At 46.6% G+C, this 22,912-nt stretch overlaps 1 protein-coding gene across 1 annotated transcript in view; it reads left to right on the forward strand.

Annotated features, from left to right (window-relative positions):
- The window catches only part of LOC139386946 (receptor-type tyrosine-protein phosphatase F), a gene marked incomplete in the record, with an annotated part of 253,682 nt that overhangs the window by 185,075 nt on the left and 45,695 nt on the right, over positions 1-22,912 (forward strand). The window contains 3 exon segments of the mRNA XM_071132849.1: positions 3,126-3,223; positions 13,398-13,521; positions 14,592-14,767. Coding sequence (XP_070988950.1) covers positions 3,126-3,223; positions 13,398-13,521; positions 14,592-14,767 — 398 coding nt within the window.

A 22,912-nucleotide genomic window follows, 5' to 3' on the forward strand; every position in this document is an offset into this window, starting at 1 on the left:
ATTAGGGCTCAGTGTTATGTCTATGGTAGCACCCATTAGGGCTCAGTGTTATGTCTATGTTAGCGCCCATCAGGGTTCAGTGTTATGTCTATGGTAGCGCCCATTAGGGCTCTGTGTTATGTCTATGGTAGCTCCCATCAGGGCTCAGTGTTATGTCTATGGTAGCACCCATCAGGGCTCAGTGTTATGTCTGTGGTGGCACCCATCAGGGTTCAGTGTTATGTCTATGGTAGCCCCCATTAGGGCTCAGTGTTATGTCTATGGTAGCACCCATTAGGGCTCAGTGTTATGTCTATGGTAGCACCCATTAGGGCTCAGTGTTATGTCTATGGTAGCCCCCATTAGGGCTCAGTGTTGCAGCTATGGTAGCCCCCATTAGGGCTCCGTGTTATGTCTATGGTAGCACCCATTAGGGCTCAGTGTTGCAGCTATGGTAGCCCCCATTAGGGCTCCGTGTTATGTCTATGGTAGCACCCATTAGGGCTCAGTGTTGCAGCTATGGTAGCACCCATTAGGCCTCAGTGTTATGTCTATGTTAGCACCCATTAGGACTCAGTGTTATGTCTATGTTAGCGCCCATTAGGACTCAGTGTTGCAGCTATGGTAGCACCCATTAGGGCTCAGTGTTATGTCTATGGTAGCACCCATTAGGGCTCAGTGTTATGTCTATGGTAGCCCCCATTAGGGCTGTGTTATGTCTATGGTAGCACCCATTAGGGCTCAGTGTTATGTCTATGGTAGCACCCATTAGGGCTCAGTGTTATGTCTATGGTAGCACCCATTAGGGCTCATTGTTATGTCTATGTTAGCGCCCATTAGGGCTCATTGTTATATCTATGTTAGCGCCCATTAGGGCTCATTGTTGTGGCTATAAGAAACCATCCAAGACCCATTACACTCCAAAGCATTTTCAACCAACTTTAGCTTAGCTTAGCCTTAATGACACTCATGGTAATGTAAGAGTTATCATGTAACCTACTGGTAGGCATACCTTTTAACATTGTATAGTTGATGTACAGTATTACTGTACTGTACTATTTATCCTGAACAGAGTAAGTGTTACGAAAAATACTCACTTTAGTGTCTCTGTGACAATCGACAATAATGTCATCTTCTTTGATATAGCATGTGAATTTAATATAGCATGTGAATTTAATATAGCATGGGTATTTAATATAGCATGTGTATTTAATATAGCATGTGAATTTAATACAGCATGTGTATTTAATATAGCATGTGTATTTAATATAGCATGTGAATTTAATATAGCATGTGAATTTAATATAGCATGTGTATTTAATATAGCATGTGTATTTAATATAGCATGTGTATTTAAGATAGCATGTGAATTTAATATAGCATGTGTATTTAAGAAAGCATGTGTATTTAAGAAAGCATGTGCATTTAATATAGCATGTGTATTTAATATAGCATGTGAATTTAATATAGCATGTGACTTTAAGATAGCATGTGCATTTAATATAGCATGTATATTTAATATAGCATGTGAATTTAATATAGCATGTGACTTTAAGATAGCATGTGACTTTAAGATAGCATGTGAATTTAAGATAGCATGTGTATTTAAGATAGCATGTGAATTTGGAACAGTTAATTGACACAGTGTGTATAGGTAGTCTCCTCACAGCAGGGTGATTTATTTAATTGACACAGTGTGTATAGGTAGTCTCCTCACAGCAGGGTGATTTAGGACACGTTCTGATGTTTTGCGCGTCTCTCGGGCGACTACGTGTGTCCTTTTCAGTTGGAATGTGTGACGCGTCAGGCAAGTTTTCAGAAATCCATTTAAGTGCAAAGGGAGCCTTGCCAAGTTCAGAGGAGCGGGGAATTTGTGTCGGTAGATTAGTCATAAATCATCCAATAGCCCAGAATGAGGAATCTAAGGGTTCTGCGTCACCAGTGGCACCCTATTCCCTATATTCCCCCCATAGGGCTCTGGTCAAAAGTAGTGCACTAGAATGGGAATAGGGTGCCATTTGGGACGAATCCCTAGAGCGCCATGGGGGTGTTTTCAGGGTGTGTGTGTGTGTGTCCCCCCATCTCCCTCACTAGGATTATACCCTGCCACCACTGTAAGGACATCTATTGTGGGAAGTGGAAATAAGTTTGCTGGTGACCGATGGGGAGTTTTAGAGCTGTAGTGAAGTGACAGTGTGACTGATGTGGTGAGACTTCTGGCTGTTTTCTGTCTGGATCCCACCGGTCTACTGATTTTTCATATCTTCAACAACTTTTGACCAAAATAGGGAATAGCTGTGCTCTGGCCAGAAGTAGTGCACAGGGACCTGTCTGCTGTCACCAACTTACAGTAGTTTTGTGAGGTCAGGAACGTGTCTGTTGTCACCAACTTACAGTAGTTTTGTGAGGTCAGGGACATGTCTGTTTCCACATGGAGCATGCTCAGTCCAGTCACTCATGATGTGATGTTATCACTGCCTCACGGCCACGCCTCTCTCTGCTCCACCCAGCACGACGATGTCACAGACCTGTGTCAGCTCCCAGCTCTCTCTCTCAGCCTTTTCTCTCTCTCTCTCTCTCTCTCTCTCTCTCTCTCTCTCTCTCTCTCTCTCTCTCTCTGTCTCTCTCTGTCTCTCTCAGCCTTTCTCTCTCTCTCTCTCTCTCTCTCTCTCTCTCTCTCTCTCTCTCTCTCAGCCTTTTCTCTCTCTCTCTCTGTCTCTCTCTCTCTCTCTCTCTCTCTCTCTCTCTCTGTCTCTCTCAGCATTTTCTCTCTCTCTCTCTCTCTCTCTCTCTCTCTCTGTCTCTCTCAGCCTTTTCTCTCTCTCTCTCTCTCTCTCTCTCTCTCTCTCTGTCTCTCTCAGCCTTTTCTCTCTCTCTCTCTCTCTCTCTAACCAGCCCTCTCTCTCTCTCTCTCTCTCTCTCTCTCTCTCTCTCTCTCTCTCTCTCTCTCTGCCTGTCTTCATGTATTGTCGAAAACAATGCACTCCCATGGTCTCTCCCAGTGTCATCTATCCCTGTGGTTGAACCAGTATGTGTTTGTATGGTAACGTTTGCTCACAGCAGTGTCTAACTCTTCTCTCTCTCTCTCTCTCTCTCTCTCTCTCTCTCTCTCTCTCTCTCCCCCTCTTCCTCTCCTGTCTCATCAGGGATGAGAGAACACCCTCCCATCACTGTGTGTGATCTGGCGGACCACATAGACAGGCTAAAAGCCAACGATGGCCTGCGCTTCTCGCAGGAGTACGAGGTAAGATTGCCGCCTCAGCCTTGGACACCAGTTCAGCTACCTGTAATGGTTTCTCATAATAGCCCCACAGGCTGTGAGCTACTCGTTCACCTCAACGCTGGAGTGTGTCTTCTCTCAGAAGAATGTCCGTCTCTCCTGTGACACTCGGGGATTATCGGTCGTCAGTGACTCTCGCTTCCAAATAAAAAGAGGGGATTTAGACATTTACATTTAAAGTGGCCTATTTTTCAGAAAGGTAAGCCTATATGGAGACAGAGGAATAGAGAGGGACTGGGATAGAGAGGGACTGGGATAGAGAGGGACTGGGATAGAGAGGGACTGGGATAGAGACAGGGGAACAGAGAGGGACTGGGATAGAGAGGGACTGGGATAGAGAGGGACTGGGATAGAGACAGGGGAACAGAGAGGGACTGGGATAGAGAGGGACTGGGATAGAGAGGGACTGGGATAGAGAGGGACTGGGATAGAGAGGGACTAGGATAGAGAGGGACTGGGATAGAGAGGGACTGGGATATAGAGGGACTGGGATATAGACAGGGGAACAGAGAGGGACTGGGATAGAGAGGGACTGGGATAGACAGGGACTGGGATAGAGAGGGACTGGGATAGAGAGGGACTGGGATATAGACAGGGGAACAGAGAGGGACTGGGATAGAGAGGGACTGGGATAGAGACAGGGGAACAGAGAGGGACTGGGATAGAGAGGGACTGGGATAGAGAGAGACTGGGATAGAGAGGGACTGGGATAGAGACAGGGGAACAGAGAGGGACTGGGATAGAGAGGGACTGGGATAGAGACAGGGGAACAGAGAGGGACTGGGATAGAGAGGGACTGGGATAGAGAGTGACTGGGATATAGAGGGACTGGGATAGAGAGGGACTGGGATAGAGAGAGACTGGGATAGAGAGGGACTGGGATAGAGAGGGACTGGGATAGAGAGAGACTGGGATAGAGAGGGACTGGGATAGAGAGGGACTGGGATAGAGACAGGGGAACAGAGAGGGAAAGAAGGGAAGATATTCAGTCACAAATGGCACCCTATTCCCCAAGTAGTGCACTATATAGGGAATGGGGTTCTATAGGGCCCTGGTCTAAAGTAGTGCACTATATAGGGAATAGGGTTCTATAGGGCCCTGGTCTAAAGTAGTGCACTATATAGGGAATGGGTGCCATTTTGGGAGGCAGCCTCAAGTCAGTCATGTCTGTCCCCTATGTTCCTCTAGTCGGGGAAGACCCCCTCCCTTGTGGCACAGATGGTGTGTGTGTGTGTGTGTGCCCACGTGTCCACGGCTGTGCCATGGGAGACAGCGTGGCGCCACTCGGACGGTTTGTCACGTTCGCCGGCTGTTCCCGCTGTGTACTACTCTCCCACTGGGTACATAGTCTGGATAGGCCCTGGCTGTTCCCGCTGTGTACTTCCCTCCCCCTGGGTACTTCGTCTGGATAGGCCATGACTGTTCCCGCTGTGTACTTCCCTCCCCCTGGGTACATCGTCTGGATAGGCCCTGGCTGTTCCCGCTGTCTACTTCCCTCCCCCTGGGTCCATAGTCTGGATAGGCCCTGGCTGTTCCCGCTGTGTACTTCCCTCCCCCTGGGTACATAGTCTGGATAGGCCCTGGCTGTTCCTGTCCTGGTGCTGTCTGCCGGCCAGGTTCTCTCATCATACATGGGAGAATCTTCTAGAGACAAACGGACACTACATCATTAGTACACTACATCATTAGTACACTACATCATTTGTAGTACACTACATCATTAGTACACTACATCATTAGTACACTACATCATTTGTAGTACACTACATCATTAGTACACTACATCATTAGTACACTACATCATTAGTACACTATATCATTAGTACACTATATCATTAGTGCACTACATCATTAGTACACTATATCATTAGTGCACTATATCATTAGTGCACTACATCATTAGTACACTACATCATTAGTACACTATATCATTAGTACACTACATCATTAGTACACTACATCATTAGTAGACTACATCATTAGTACACTACATCATTAGTACACTACATCATTAGTACTACATCATTAGTACACTACATCATTAGTACACTCCATACAGGGTCAGTCTAGATGGTTTAGACTGGCTGATCCTGGGTAGTATAGGTTGTGTTGGCTCAGAATCCTCTCCTCCTCCTAACATTTATCAAAAACACAATTCTAGTTTGTATTCTTAGAGGAATGGATATCTCTTGGTGACAGGATTTTTTAAATTTAAAAAGGCAAGTCAGTTAGGAACAAATTCGTATTTTACAACGTCGGCCATACGTCGGCCAAACCCGGACGATGCTGGCGCCAATTGTGCGCCACCCTGTGGGACTCCCAATCACGGCCGGATGTGATACAGCATGGACTCGAACCAGGGACTTTAGTGTAGCCTCTAGCACTGAGATGTAGTGCCTTAGACCGCTGCGCCACTCGGGAGCCTGTCTGTCTATCTATAGTTGTAACTGGCTGATTCCTAGGTATAGTAGTATAGGACTGTAGGGATGATTGGCAGGCTGATGCTTGCTTCAGCCAGTGTACAGTACTCTTTGCTATAATGAGCATAGTATGTCAATCATAAAGTGTATCTACACAGACTCCATCTCACCCAGACAGGCTGTTTTCTCCCTGTGGAAGAGATCTCCTGCCGTCTAGCCTGCACTTATAGTTATATCATTATCTACATCGAATGCTCTCCTCCTCTCTTCTCCTCCCCTCTCTTCTCCTCTCCTCCTCTCCTCTCCTTCTCTCTCCTCCCCCTCCTCTCCTCTCCTTCTCTTTCCTCCCCCTCCTCTCCTTCTCTCTCCTCCTCCCTCCTCTCCTTCTCTCTCCTCCCCCTCCTCTCCTCTCCTTCTCTCTCCTCCCCCTCCTCTCCTCTCCTTCTCTCTCCTCCCCCTCCTCTCCTCTCCTTCTCTCTCCTCCCCCTCCTCTCCTCTCCTTCTCTCTCCTCCCCCTCCTCTCCTCTCCTTCTCTCTCCTCCTCCCTCCTCTCCTCTCCAGCGTGTCAGAGAGAGTTGTACTGGCTTGGCGCTGTCTCTCTTGTTGACAACAAGTTGTCCGTCTAGCATGCCCGCTCTCCGCTGTTTTCTCAAAACGTGTTGAACGTCCGTGACATGTTTTGACTGCAAAATGAAAATGCTCCTTAACGAACAGGCAGGTAGGCGGCTGACAGACACGCTGGCTGTGTAGCGGTGCTCGTCAGTGATTCCATGTAAAATCATCTCTCACTACCGGGCTGTTTACGCCTCAGCTCCGTAACAGACTCGCTTTGTCTACTGAGGAGGAGAAAGTTGTGGAAGTTTCAGTGGAACATTTCTTCGTATCATCCTCTGAGGAAAAGGTTTAAATGGCCTTCATCAGAATGGACGATACCCAGTATTACAGTATACACATTAGACTGGGAGGAGACAGAGTATTACAGTATACACATTAGACTGGGAGGAGACAGAGTATTACAGTATACACATTAGAATGGGAGGAGACAGAGTATTTCAGTATACACATTAGAATGGGAGGAGACAGAGTATTTCAGTATACACATTAGAATTGGAGGAGACAGAGTATTACAGTATACACATTAGAATGGGAGGAGACAGAGTATTTCAGTATACACATTAGAATGGGAGGAGACAGAGTATTTCAGTATACACATTAGAATGGGAGGAGACAGAGTATTACAGTATACACATTAGAATGGGAGGAGACAGAGTATTACAGTATACGCATTAGAATGGGAGGAGACAGAGTATTACAGTATACACATTAGAATGGACGATACCCAGTATTACAGTATACGCATTAGAATGGGAGGAGACAGAGTATTTCAGTATACACATTAGAAATGGGAGGAGACAGAGTTTTCAGTATACACATTAGAAATGTGAGGAGACAGAGTTTTTCAGTATACACATTAGAATGGGAGGAGACAGAGTATTACAGTATACACATTAGAATGGGAGGAGACAGAGTATTTCAGTATACACATTAGAATGGGAGGAGACAGAGTATTACAGTATACACATTAGAATGGGAGGAGACAGAGTATTTCAGTATACACATTAGAATTGGAGGAGACAGAGTATTACAGTATACGCATTAGAATGGGAGGAGACAGAGTATTTCAGTATACACATTAGAAATGTGAGGAGACAGAGTTTTTCAGTATACACATTAGAATGGGAGGAGACAGAGTATTTCAGTATACACATTAGAATGGGAGGAGACAGAGTATTTCAGTATACACATTAGAATGGGAGGAGACAGAGTATTTCAGTATACACATTAGAATGGGAGGAGACAGAGTATTTCAGTATACACATTAGAATTGGAGGAGACTGAGTATTACAGTATACACATCAGAATGGGAGGAGACAGAGTATTTCAGTATACACATTAGAATGGGAGGAGACAGAGTATTTCAGTATACACATTAGAATGGGAGGAGACAGAGTATTACAGTATACACATCAGAATGGGAGGAGACAGAGTATTACAGTATACGCATTAGAATGGGAGGAGACAGAGTATTACAGTATGCACATTATGTCACGACTCCTCCCGTTCCTGTTCGGGTGGCGCTCGTCGTCACCGGCCTACTAGCTGCCACTGATCTTTTCTCCCCTTTCTGTTTATTGGTTTCACCTGTTTGTGTTTTAGGCTGATTAGTCGGGCTATGTTAACCAGTAGGCTCGTCTGCTTTTTGTCACATGTGCCGAATACAACACATGTGCCTTACCTTGAAATGCTTACTTACAAGCCCTTAACCAACAATACAGTTTTAAGAAAAATTTGAGTTAAGAATTTTTTTTACTAAATTAACTCAATTAAAAGATAAAAAGAACAAAGGAGAGCAACAATAAAATAACAATGTGGAGGCTATATACAGGGTATTACGGTACAGAGTCAATGTGGAGGCTATATACAGGGTATTACGGTACAGAGTCAATGTGGAGGCTATATACAGGGTATTACGGTACAGAGTCAATGTGGAGGCTATATACAGGGTGTTAGGGTACAGAGTCAATGTGGAGGCTATATACAGGGTATTACGGTACAGAGTCAATGTGGAGGCTATATACAGGGTGTTACGGTACAGAGTCAATGTGGAGGATATATACAGGGTGTTACGGTACAGAGTCAATGTGGAGGCTATATACAGGGTATTACGGTACAGAGTCAATGTGGAGGCTATATACAGGGTGTTACGGTACAGAGTCAATGTGGAGGCTATATACAGGTTGGCACCGGTACAGAGTCAATGTGGAGGCTATATACAGGGGGTACCGGTACAGAGTCAATGTGGAGTCTATATACAGGGGGTACCGGTACAAAGTCAATGTGGAGGCTATATACAGGGGGCACCGGTACAGAGTCTATGTGGAGGCTATATACAGGGGGTACCGGTACAGAGTCAATGTGGAGGCTATATACAGGGGGCACCGGTACAGAGTCTATGTGGAGGCTATATACAGGGGGTACCGGTACAGAGTCAATGTGGAGGCTATATACAGGGGGTACCGGTACAGAGTCAATGTGGAGTCTATATACAGGGGGTACCGGTACAGAGTCAATGTGGAGGCTATATACAGGGGGCACCGGTACAGAGTCTATGTGGAGGCTATATACAGGGGGTACCGGTACAGAGTCAATGTGGAGGCTATATACAGGGGGCACCGGTACAGAGTCTATGTGGAGGCTATATACAGGGGGTACCGGTACAGAGTCAATGTGGAGGCTATATACAGGGGGTACCGGTACAGAGTCAATGTGGAGTCTATATACAGGGGGTACCGGTACAGAGTCAATGTGGAGGCTATATACAGGGGGCACCGGTACAGAGTCTATGTGGAGGCTATATACAGGGGGTACCGGTACAGAGTCAATGTGGAGGCTATATACAGGGGGCACCGGTACAGAGTCTATGTGGAGGCTATATACAGGGGGTACCGGTACAGAGTCAATGTGGAGGCTATATACAGGGGGCACCGGTACAGAGTCTATGTGGAGGCTATATACAGGGGGTACCGGTACAGAGTCTATGTGGAGGCTATATACAGGGGGCACCGGTACAGAGTCAATGTGGAGGCTATATACAGGGGTACCGGTACAGAGTCAATGTGGAGGCTATATAAAGGGGGTACCGGTACAGAGTCAATGTGGAGGCTATATACAGGGTGTTACGGTACAGAGTCAATGTGGAGGATATATACAGGGGGTACCGGTACAGAGTCTATGTGGAGGCTATATACAGGGTATTACGGTACAGAGTCAATGTGGAGGCTATATACAGGGTGTTAGGGTACAGAGTCAATGTGGAGGATATATACAGGGTGTTAGGGTACAGAGTCAATGTGGAGGCTATATACAGGGTGTTACGGTACAGAGTCAATGTGGAGGATATATACAGGGTGTTAGGGTACAGAGTCAATGTGGAGGATATATACAGGGTGTTACGGTACAGAGTCAATGTGGAGGCTATATATAGGGGGTACCGGTACAGAGTCAATGTGGAGGCTATATACAGGGGGTACCGGTACAGAGTCAATGTGGAGGCTATATACAGGGGGTACTGGTAGAGAGTCAATGTGGAGGCTATATACAGGGGGTACTGGTAGAGAGTCAATGTGGAGGCTATATACAGGGGGTACTGGTACAGAGTCAATGTGGAGGCTATATACAGGGTGTTACGGTACAGTGTCAATGTGGAGGCTATATATAGGGGGTACCGGTACTGAGTCAATGTGGAGGCTGTATACAGGGGGTACCGGTACAGAGTCAATGTGGAGGCTATATACAGGGTGTTAAGGTACAGAGTCAATGTCGAGGCTATATACAGGGTATTACGGTACAGAGTCAATGTGGAGGCTATATATAGGGGGTACCGGTACAGAGTCAATGTGGAGGCTCTATACAGGGTATTACGGTACAGAGTCAATGTGGAGTCTATATACAGGACTATACACCTGTGTTGTTGTCTAGGATGTATAGTCCTAGACCTGTGTTGTTGTAGAGGATGTATAGTCCTAGACCTGTGTTGTTGTATAGGATGTATAGTCCTAGACCTGTGTTGTTGTATAGTCCTAGACCTGTGTTGTTGTATAGTCCTAGACCTGTGTTGTTATATAGGGTGTATAGTCCTAGTCCTGTGTTGTTGTATAGTAATAGACCTGTGTTGTTGTAAAGGATGTATAGTAATAGACCTGTGTTGTTGTATAGGATGTATAGTAATAGACCTGTGTTGTTTTATAGTCCTAGACCTGTGTTGTTGTATAGGATGTATAGTCCTAGACCTGTGTTGTTGTATAGTGTATTTGCATATATTCCTCTAAGTACACATGTGGTACCGCATGAAAATCATTTTTATTTTTGGTTTCAAATCATTTTGAAATGTTGGTCTCAATGTCACACATTGGCCCCTTCTATTTATTGAAAGACCCATATCCTGATTCTTTATTTAAAGAAAGACCCGTATCCTGATTCTTTATTTATAGAAACACCCATATCCTGATTCTTTATTTATAGAAACACCCATATCCTGATTCTTTATTTATAGAAACACCCATATCCTGATTCTTTATTTATAGAAAGACCCATATCCTGATTCTTTATTTATAGAAACACCCATATCCTGATTCTTTATTTATAGAAACACCCATATCCTGATTCTTTATTTATAGAAACACCCATATCCTGATTCTTTATTTATAGAAACACCCATATCCTGATTCTTTATTTATAGAAACACCCATATCCTGATTCTTTATTTATAGAAACACCCATATCCTGATTCTTTATTTAAAGAAAGACCCGTATCCTGATTCTTTATTTATAGAAAGACCCATATCCTGATTCTTTATTTATAGAAACACCCATATCCTGATTCTTTATTTATAGAAACACCCATATCCTGATTCTTTATTTAAAGAAACACCCATATCCTGATTATTTATTTATAGAAACACCCATATCCTGATTCTTTATTTATAGAAACACCCATATCCTGATTCTTTATTTAAAGAAACACCCATATCCTGATTATTTATTTATAGAAACACCCATATCCTGATTCTTTATTTATAGAAAGACCCATATCCTGATTCTTTATTTAAAGAAACACCCATATCCTGATTCTTTATTTATAGAAACACCCATATCCTGATTCTGTCAGAAACACTTCTAAGGTGTCCAACTCTCCAGGAATCAGCTTGCACCTTCTACTATTCCCAGAATAGTATTTTTAATTCCTGAATTTAAATTGTATTTTATTAAACCTTTATTTAACTAGGCAAGTCAAATAAGACATTCTTATTTACATCGACGGCCTACCCCAGCCCTAACCCTGGACGACGCTGGGGCCAATTGTGCGCCGCCCTATGGGACTCCCAATCAGGGCCGGTTGTGATACAGCTTGGATGAACTATCTAAATTAGAATCTCAATTAGAATCTCAATTAGAATCTCAATTAGAATCTCAATTAGAATCTCCTGTTCCGTCTGATTGACATTAAATATGTATCACTTTTTTTTTTTTTTTTTCACGCTAATATTTTGCAACCACATCCTAGAAAGACCCTCCTTCAATTTGATTTGAGAGTAACAGATTAGACCTCGTGGTAATGTCTCTGGGCCACTTAAACAGAAGTGGCCTTACTGGTAATTCAACTATGGGAAGGTAATAGACAGGTCTCTATAGTAAGACTAATGGACTGATGCAGTAGGTTACAAAGAGCAGTGTGTTAGTCCTAACCCGGGGTCGGAGGGAAGGTCAACAGCTGGGTGATTGATGGACATGGTGCCGGTGTGAGCCTGTTGGATCAATGCACAACAACGAGCGACTGTTGTGACATTATCGAGTGGCGGGGGGGGAGGCTGTCGCTGTATCACCCAGACATCAATAGAGGGTGGGAAGAAAGGGTAGATGGAGAGAGATAGAGACAGAGAAAGAGGGCGACAGCGAGAGAGAGAGAGAGAGAAGGTTAAAGGAGTTTTTTAAATTAATGAATGTATTTTTACTTGCTGAGAAGTCAGCAACGGTAGTAACTCAATATGGCCGCCCCGGGGGAGTGGCTGAGGAGCCTGTAGCTTGACTGCCTTTATTTATCTTGGAATACCTGGTGATGTATAACCTGTGATAGCCTGAGAACTTAATGTCTCTTTCCCTCTCTCTCTGTCCATCTCTCTCTCTCTGTCCATCTCTCTCTGTCCATCTCTCTCTCCTCTCTCTCTCCTCTCTCTCCTCTCTCTCTCCTCTCTCTCTCTCCTCCCTCTCCTCTCTCCTCTCTCTCTCTGTCCATCTCTCTCTTTCTCTCTCTGTCCATCTCTCTCTCTCTGTCCATCTCTCTCTCTCTCTGTCCATCTCTCTCTCTCTGTCCATCTCTCTCTCTGTCCATCTCTCTCTCTCTCTGTCCATCTCTCTCTCTGTCCATCTCTCTCTCTCTCTGTCCATCTCTCTCTCTCTCTGTCCATCTCTCTCTCTCTCTGTCCATCTCTCTCTCTCTGTCCATCTCTCTCTCTGTCCATCTCTCTCTCTCTGTCCATCTCTCTCTCTCTGTCCATCTCTCTCTCTCTCTCTCCTCTCTCTCTCTGTCCATCTCTCTCTCTCTGTCCATCTCTCTCTCTCTCTCTCTGTCCATCTCCATCTCTCTCCCTGTCATCTCAATCTTTCTTTCTTTACGCTCTCTCTTCCTCCCTCCCTCTTTCCCTTCCTCTCTCTCCTCTCTGTTCTCTCTCTCTCTCCTCTCTCTCTCTCTCCTCTCTCTCTCCTCTCTCCTCTCTTTCTCCTCTCTCTCTCCTCTCTCTCTCTCCTCTCTCTTCTCTCTCTCCTCTCTCTCTCTCCTCTCTCTCTCTCTCCTCTCTCTCTCCTCTCTCTCTCTCTCTCCTCTCTCTCTCTCTCTCCTCTCTCTCTCTCTCCTCTCTCTCTCCTCTCTCTCCTCTCTCTCCTCTCTCTCCTCTCTCCTCTCTCTCCTCTCTCTCCTCTCTCCTCTCTCTCCTCTCTCTCTCTCCTCCCTCTCCTCTCCTCTCTCTCTCCTCTCTTTCTCTCTCCTCTCTCTCCTCTCTCTCTCTCTCTCTCTCCTCTCTCTCTCCTCTCTCTCTCTCTCCTCTCTCCTCTCCTCTCTCTCTCCTCTCTCTCCTCTCTCTCCTCTCTCCTCTCTCCATCAGTCCATAGATCCTGCCCAGCAGTTCACCTGGGAGAATTCCAACATGGAGGTGAACAAACCAAAGAACCGCTATGCTAATGTCATCTCATATGATCACTCCAGAGTCGTCCTGACGTCTGTTGATGGTGAGTAGCTCCTCAGCCTAGTTTATAACCTCTCAATAGACTTTTCAGACACCATTCACTCACTGTCAGACTCTGACAGCGGTATAACTTCTCTGGAAATACGGTATCTCAATTATTCTGTATCTCATACCCTCTCCCCTCCCTCCATACCCTCTCCCCTCCCTCAATGCCCTCTCCCCATGCCCTCTCCCCTCCCTCACTGCCCTCTCCCCATGCCCTCTCCCCTCCCTCCATACCCTCTCCCCTCCCACCATGCCCTCTCCCTTCCCTCCATGCCCTCTCCCCTCCCACCATGCCCTCTCCCCTCCCTCCATACCCTCTCCCCTCCCTCCATACCCTCTCCCTTCCCTCCATACCCTCTCCCCTCCCTCCATGCTCTCTCCCCTCCCTCCATACCCTCTCCCCTCCCTCCATACCCTCTCCATACCCTCTCCCCTCCCTCCATGCTCTCTCCCCTCCCTCCATACCCTCTCCCCTCCCTCCATACCCTCTCCCCTCCCTCAATGCCCTCTCCCCATGCCCTCTCCCCTCCCTCAATGCCCTCTCCCCATGCCCTCTCCCCTCCCTCCATAACCACTCCCCTCCCACCATGCCCTCTCCCTTCCCTCCATGCCCTCTCCCCTCCCCCCATGCCCTCTCCCTTCCCTCCATGCCCTCTCCCTTCCCTCCATGCCCTCTCCCTTCCCTCCATGCCCTCTCCCTTCCCTCCGTGCCCTCTCCCTTCCCTCCGTGCCCTCTCCCTTCCCTCCATGCCCTCTCCCTTCCCTCCATACCCTCTCCCCTCCCTCCATGCCCTCTCCCTTCCCTCCATGCCCTCTCCCTTCCCACCATGCCCTCTCCCTTCCCTCCATGCCATCTCCCTTCCCTCCATGCCCTCTCCCTTCCCTCCATGCCCTCTCCCCTCCCTCCATACCCTCTCCCTTCCCTCCATGCCCTCTCACCTTCCCTCCATGCCATCTCCCTTCCCTCCATGCCCTCTCCCCTCCCTCCATGCCCTCTCCCCTCCCTCCATGCCCTCTCCCCTCCCTCCATGCCCTCTCCTCTCTCTCCATGCCCTCTCTCTCTCTCAGCTGTTCCTGGTAGTGACTACATCAACGCCAACTACATAGACGGCTACAGGAAACAGAATGCCTACATCGCTACGCAGGGCCCTCTTCCCGAGACCCTCAGTGACTTCTGGAGGATGGTGTGGGAGCAGAGGGCTCACACTATCGTCATGATGACACGACTGGAGGAGAAGTCACGCGTGAGTACAATGCCTCTGGCCACGTGTACTGTAGTACATACCGCAGGTCTCACGGGTACGACCATCACTTCCAGGAGATGTCCCTCTTGCTGTACCACTGTAACAATATAGCAATATGGCTGTCTTGTTATTGTTGTTGTCCATTGGTTGTCTTACTTTGAAGACCTGATCTATGAGTCACTCCTCAGGCCTTTGGACCGCTGTCAGTCCTAACAGTCTTCCCCCCCCCCCTCCTCATACTGTCATGCTTTACATAATGTTGACAGAGCAGGCTCTTTCTGACTCCTTGAACTTCCTATATAATACCCTGACCTTGACCTGGCCCAGATCACATGACAAGTCAAATCAAATCAAATCAAATTGTATTTGTCACATACACATGGTTAGCAGATGTTAATGCGAGTGTAGCGAAATGCTTGTGCTTCTAGTTCCGACAATGCAGTAATAACCAACAAGTAATCTAACTAACAATTCCAAAACTACTGTCTTGTACACAGTGTGAGGGGATAAAGAATATGTACATAAGGATATATGAATGAGTGATGGTACAGAGCAGCATAGGCAGATACAGTAGATTGTATCGAGTACAGTATATACATATGAGATGAGTATGTAAACAAAGTGGCATAGTTAAAGTGGCTAGTGATACATGTATTACATAAGGATACAGTCGATGATATAGAGTACAGTATATACGTATGCCTATGAGATGAATAATGTAGGGTAAGTAACATTATATAAGGTAGCATTGTTTAAGTGGCTAGTGATATATTTACATCATTTCCCATCAATTCCCATTATTAAAGTGGCTGGAGGTGAGTCAGTGTCAGTGTGTTGGCAGCAGCCACTCAATGTTAGTGGTGGCTGTTTAACAGTCTGATAGCCTTGAGATAGAAGCTGTTTTTCAGTCTCTCGGTCCCAGCTTTGATGCACCTGTACTGACCTCGCCTTCTGGATGATAGCGGGGTGAACAGGCAGTGGCTCGGGTGGTTGATGTCCTTGATGATCTTTATGGCCTTCCTGTGACATCGGGTGGTGTAGGTGTCCTGGAGGGCAGGTAGTTTGCCCCCGGTGATGCGTTGTGCAGACCTCACTACCCTCTGGAGAGCCTTACGGTTGAGGGCGGAGCAGTTGCCATACCAGGCGGTGATACAGCCCGCCAGGATGCTCTCGATTGTGCATCTGTAGAAGTTTGTGAGTGCTTTTGGTGACAAGCCGAATTTCTTCAGCCTCCTGAGGTTGAAGAGGCGCTGCTGCGCCTTCTTCACAATGCTGTCTGTGTGAGTGGACCAATTCAGTTTGTCTGTGATGTGTATGCCGAGGAACTTAAAACTTGCTACCCTCTCCACTACTGTTCCATCGATGTGGATAGGGGGGTGTTCCCTCTGCTGTTTCCTGAAGTCCACAATCATCTCCTTAGTTTTGTTGACGTTGAGTGTGAGGTTATTTTCCTGACACCACACTCCGAGGGCCCTCACCTCCTCCCTGTAGGCCGTCTCGTCGTTGTTGGTAATCAAGCCTACCACTGTTGTGTCGTCCGCAAACTTGATGATTGAGTTGGAGGCGTGCGTGGCCACGCAGTCGTGGGTGAACAGGGAGTACAGGAGAGGGCTCAGAACGCACCCTTGTGGGGCCCCAGTGTTGAGGATCAGCGGGGAGGAGATGTTGTTGCCTACCCTCACCACCTGGGGGCGGCCCGTCAGGAAGTCCAGTACCCAGTTGCACAGGGCGGGGTCGAGACCCAGGGTCTCGAGCTTGATGACGAGCTTGGAGGGTACTATGGTGTTGAATGCCGAGCTGTAGTCAATGAACAGCATTCTCACATAGGTATTCCTCTTGTCCAGATGGGTTAGGGCAGTGTGCAGTGTGGTTGAGATTGCATCGTCTGTGGACCTATTTGGGCGGTAAGCAAATTGGAGTGGGTCTAGGGTGTCAGGTAGGGTGGAGGTGATATGGTCCTTGACTAGTCTCTCAAAGCACTTCATGATGACGGATGTGAGTGCTACGGGGCGGTAGTCGTTTAGCTCAGTTACCTTAGCTTTCTTGGGAACAGGAACAATGGTGGCCCTCTTGAAGCATGTGGGAACAGCAGACTGGTATAGGGATTGATTGAATATGTCCGTAAACACACCGGCCAGCTGGTCTGCGCATGCTCTGAGGGCGCGGCTGGGGATGCCGTCTGGGCCTGCAGCCTTGCGAGGGTTAACACGTTTAAATGTCTTACTCACCTCGGCTGCAGTGAAGGAGAGACCGCAAGTTTTCGTTGCAGGCCGTGTCAGTGGCACTGTATTGTCCTCAAAGCGGGCAAAAAAGTTATTTAGTCTGCCTGGGAGCAGGACATCCTGGTCCGTGACTGGGCTGGATTTCTTCCTGTAGTCCGTGATTGACTGTAGACCCTGCCACATGCCTCTTGTGTCTGAGCCGTTGAATTGAGATTCTACTTTGTCTCTGTACTGACGCTTAGCTTGTTTGATAGCCTTGCGGAGGGAATAGCTGCACTGTTTGTATTCGGTCATGTTACCAGACACCTTGCCCTGATTAAAAGCAGTGGTACGCGCTTTCAGTTTCACACGAATGCTGCCATCAATCCACGGTTTCTGGTTAGGGAATGTTTTAATCGTTGCTATGGGAACGACATCTTCAACGCACGTTCTAATGAACTCGCACACCGAATCAGCGTATTCGTCAATGTTGTTGTCTGACGCAATACGAAACATGTCCCAGTCCACGTGATGGAAGCAGTCTTGGAGTGTGGAGTCAGCTTGGTCGGACCAGCGTTGGACAGACCTCAGCGTGGGAGCCTCTTGTTTTAGTTTCTGTCTGTAGGCAGGGATCAACAAAATGGAGTCGTGGTCAGCTTTTCCGAAAGGGGGGCGGGGCAGGGCCTTATATGCGTCGCGGAAGTTAGAGTAACAATGATCCAAGGTCTTTCCACCCCTGGTTGCGCAATCGATATGCTGATAAAATTTGGGGAGTCTTGTTTTCAGATTAGCCTTGTTAAAATCCCCAGCTACAATGAATGCAGCCTCCGGATAAATGGTTTCCAGTTTGCAAAGAGTCAAATAAAGTTCATTCAGAGCCAACGATGTGTCTGCTTGGGGGGGGATATATACGGCTGTGATTATAATCCTGTAGTCCTGTAGTCAACAACGTCCCTTCTGCTCTTCTAGGATCAGAGTTCTAAGGCCATCTGATGTTATTTCTTGTTACCATGAGTCAGCTGTGACAGAGATACCCGACCGTGTCTCAGACACAGTCCTGACATCCACCCTGCTGGCCTGCATCAGCTGTGATAGAGATACCCTACCCTGTCTCAGACACAGTCCTGACATCCACCCTGCATCAGCTGTGACAGAGATACCCTACCCTGTCTCAGACACAGTCCTGACAACCACCCTGCATCAGCTGTGACAGAGATACCCTACCCTGTCTCAGACACAGTCCTGACATCCACCCTGCATCAGCTGTGACAGAGATACCCGACCGTGTCTCAGACACAGTCCTGACAACCACCCTGCTGGTCTGCATCAGCTGTGACAGAGATACCCTACCCTGTCTCAGACACAGTCCTGACATCCACCCTGCTGGCCTGCATCAGCTGTGACAGAGATACCCGACCCTGTCTCAGACACAGTCCTGACATCCACCCTGCTGGCCTGCATCAGCTGTGACAGAGATACCCTACCCTGTCTCAGACACAGTCCTGACATCCACCCTGCATCAGCTGTGACAGAGATACCCGACCCTGTCTCAGACACAGTCCTGACATCCACCCTGCTGGCCTGCATCAGCGTGACAGAGATACCCGACCCTGTCTCAGACACAGTCCTGACAACCACCCTGCTGGCCTGCATCAGCTGTGACAGAGATACCCGACCCTGTCTCAGACACAGTCCTGACATCCACCCTGCTGGCCTGCATCAGCTGTGACAGAGATACCCTACCCTGTCTCAGACACAGTCCTGACATCCACCCTGCATCAGCTGTGACAGAGATACCCTACCCTGTCTCAGACACAGTCCTGACATCCACCCTGCTGGCCTGCATCAGCTGTGACAGAGATACCCTACCCTGTCTCAGACACAGTCCTGACATCCACCCTGCATCAGCTGTGACAGAGATACCCTACCCTGTCTCAGACACAGTCCTGACATCCACCCTGCATCAGCTGTGACAGAGATACCCTACCCTGTCTCAGACACAGTCCTGACATCGACCCTGCATCAGCTGTGATGCCGTAGAAAGAACGTTACTCCGGCTCTGTGCCTGTGCAGTAGAGAGATGCTTCCAGACTGAGATAATAGAAGACATGTAAAACAGACAGAGATAATAGAGGACATGTAAAACAGACAGAGACAGATAATGAGGCTGTAGAGGTGAATGTCAGGTAGAAGATAGGAGAGACAGAGATAATAGAGGACATGTAAAACAGACAGAGATAACAGAGGACATGTAAAACAGACAGAGACAGATAATGAGGCTGTAGAGGTGAATGTCAGGTAGAAGATAGGAGAGACAGAGATAATAGAGGACATGTAAAACAGACAGAGATAACAGAGGACATGTAAAACAGACAGATAGATAATGAGGCTGTAGAGGTGAAGGTCAGATGGGAGAGACAGAGATAATAGAGGACATGTAAAACAGACAGATAGATAATGAGGCTATAGAGGTGAATGTCAGATAGAAGATAGGAGAGACAGAGATAATAGAGGACATGTAAAACAGACAGAGATAATAGAGAACAGAAGACGTGTAAAACAGACAGAGATAATAGAGGACATGTAAAACAGACAAAGATAATAGAGGACATGTAAAACAGACAGATAGAACAGCATTCGTGTGACTCAGAGTCTGACAGAGGATGCTTCAGTCACTCAAACACTAGGGGGGTGTGGTGACGTGTGTCTCTGAGGGGGTCTGTTTGTGGCAGTGTGGGAACAGAGATGGAGGATAGAGGTGTCTGGCTTGTTGTTTACATCCTCTGGACTGAGAGACACAATGATCTCTGTCTGAACTGAGAGACACAATGATCTCTGTCTGGACTGAGAGACACAATGATCTCTGTCTGAACTGAGAGACACAATGATCTCTGTCTGAACTGAGAGACACAATGATCTCTGTCTGAACTGAGAGACACAATGATCTCTGTCTGAACTGAGAGACACAATGATCTCTGTCTGAACTGAGAGACACAATGATCTCTGTCTGAACTGAGAGACACAATGATCTCTGTCTGAACTGAGAGACACATGGATCTCTGTCTGAAATGAGAAACACAATGATTTCTGTCTGGACTGAGAGACACAATGATCTCTGTCTGGACTGAGAGACACAATGATCTCTGTCTGGACTGAGAGACACAATGATCTCTGTCTGAACTGAGAGACACAATGATCTCTGTCTGAACTGAGAGACACAATGATCTCTGTCTGGACTGAGAGACAGGGAAATGTCTGTTTACAGGAGAGAGTATTTTCGTAGAAAAGATTGGCCTCTTCAATCTGGTACTGCATCCAAATGTCAGCTCTCCTGTTGTCTACACAGTTTCTGTCTGGTTAAGATAGCAGTACTGTTGTTACCTCCTTCCTCCTCCCTTCCTCTCTCTCTTCCTCCTTCCTCTTTCCCTCCCTCTTCATGTATCCCAAATCGATGACCGAGTGTATCCTAGTAGCCTTTTAACAAGTCGGCATTTTCAACAGGCTTTCCATTGACTTTGACCTTCTGTTTGGAGACAACAACATGCTCTGCCTTTGCCCATCCCAAATGGAACCCTATTGTAGTGCACTACCTAAAGCAGGTTACCATTTGGGGCGCGGCCACCGTCTGTCTGTGTTCTCGCTATGCTCTGAAGAAGATTGGATCTGAATGGCACATTGAAGATAATGTGTACTGTTTCAGACTGTCCGTGTACGTGACAAGGTTGTTTCTGGTCCTCTAAATCTGTTATTTCATGGTGTAGAAAGCAGACTTGGGGTTTATCTAATATTTATAAAAATGTGTTGTTTGGATCCTGAATTGATAGCCGGGGAATTATTCACGACAATCCCTGGGTAATCTGTTAACAGTTTTAATTATCAATGCGTATCCACCGTCCCACGACGCAGCGAGGCAATTCATAAACGTAATCTCCCCTGAAAAAGGTTTTAGCTTATAACGGACGACCAGTCCGTTTGGATAGCACCCATGCCAGTAGAATGGATTACCAGGCCGTTTGGATAGCACCCATGCCAGTAGAATGGATTACCAGGCCGTTTGGATATCAACCATGCCAGTAGAATGGATTACCAGTCCGTTTGGATAGCACCCATGCCAGTAGAATGGATTACCAGGCTGTTTGGATAGCAACCATTCCAGTAGAATGGATTACCAGGCCGTTTGGATAGCAACCATGCCAGTAGAATGGATTACCAGGCCATTTGGATAGCAACCATGCCAGTAGAATGGATTACCAGTCCGTTTGGATAGCAACCATGCCAGTAGAATGGATTACCAGGCCGTTTGGATAGCAACCATGCCAGTAGAATGGATTACCAGTCCGTTTGGATAGCAACCATGCCAGTAGGATGGATTACCAGGCCGTTTGGATAGCAATCATGCCAGTAGAATGGATTACCAGTCCGTTTGGATAGCACCCATGCCAGTAGGATGGATTACCAGGCCGTTTGGATAGCAACCATGCCAGTAGGATGGATTACCAGTCCGTTTGGATAGCAACCATGCCAGTAGAATGGATTACCAGTCTGTTTGGATAGCAACCATGCCAGTAGAATGAATGACCAGGCCATTTGGATAGCAACCATGCCAGTAGAATGGATGACCAGTCCGTTTGGATAGCAACCATGCCAGTAGAATGGATTACCAGTCCTTTTGGATAGCAACCATGCCAGTAGAATGGATGACCAGGCCGTTTGGATAGCAACCATGCCAGTAGAATGGATTACCAGTCCGTTTGGATAGCAACCATGCCAGTAGAACGGATTGCCAGTCCGTTTGGATAGCAACCATGCCAGTAAAATGGATTACCAGGCCGTTTGGATAGCAACCATGCCAGTAGAATGGATTACCAGTGTCCGTTTGGATAGCAACCATGCCAGTAGAATGGATTACCAGTCCGTTTGGATAGCAACCATGCCAGTAGAATGGATTACCAGTCCGTTTGGATAGCAACTTCAGAATCTCAGAAATAACGACTGGCTATTGTCCAGACTATACTGTCTGGTGAAGGGATAAAACAAAACAAATTTACTAATTAAAATATATTTTTTAATGAAATCTAGTCATTATTTATATATAAATACAGTTGAAGTCAGAAGTTTGCATACACCTTAGCCAAATACATTTAAACTCAGTTTTTCACAATTCCTGACATTTAATCCTAGTAAAAATTCCCTGTTAGGTCAGTTAGGATCACCACTTTATTTTAAGAATGTGAAATGTCAGAATAATAGTAGAGAGAATGATTTATTTCAGCTTTTATTTCTTTCATCACATTCCCAGTGGGTCAGAAGTTTACATACACTCAATAATTATTTGGTAACTGCCTTTAAATTGTTTAACCTCGGCCAAACATTTTGGATAGCCTTCCACAAGCTTCCCACAATAAGTTGGGTGAATTTTGTCCCATTCCTCCTGACAGAGCTGGTGTAACTGATTCAGGTTTGTTGGCCCCCTTGCTCGCACACGCTTTTTCAGTTCTGCCCACAAATGTTCTATGTGATTGAGGTCAGGGCTTTGTGATGGCCACTCCAATACCTTGACTTTGTTGTCCTTAAGCCATTTTGCCACAACTTTGAAGTATGCTTGAGGTCATTGTCCATTTGGAAGACCCATTTGTGACCAAGCTTTAACTTCCTGACTGATGTCTTGAGATGTTGCTTCAATATAAATATACATAATTTTCCTACCTCATGATGCCATCTATTTTGTGAAGTGCACCAGTCCCTCCTGCAGCAAAGCACCCCACAACATGATGCTGCCACTCCTGTGCTTCACATTTGGGATGGTGTTCTTCGGCTTGCAAGCCTCCCCCTCCCCCTTTCCTCCAAACATAACGATGGTCATTATGGCCAAACAGTTCTAGTTCTTTTTTGTTTCATCAGACCAGAGGACATTTCTCCAAAAAATACGATCTTTGTCCCCATG

This window comes from Oncorhynchus clarkii, chromosome 28 (assembly GCF_045791955.1).
Source record: "Oncorhynchus clarkii lewisi isolate Uvic-CL-2024 chromosome 28, UVic_Ocla_1.0, whole genome shotgun sequence".
Lineage (NCBI taxonomy): Eukaryota > Metazoa > Chordata > Actinopteri > Salmoniformes > Salmonidae > Oncorhynchus > Oncorhynchus clarkii.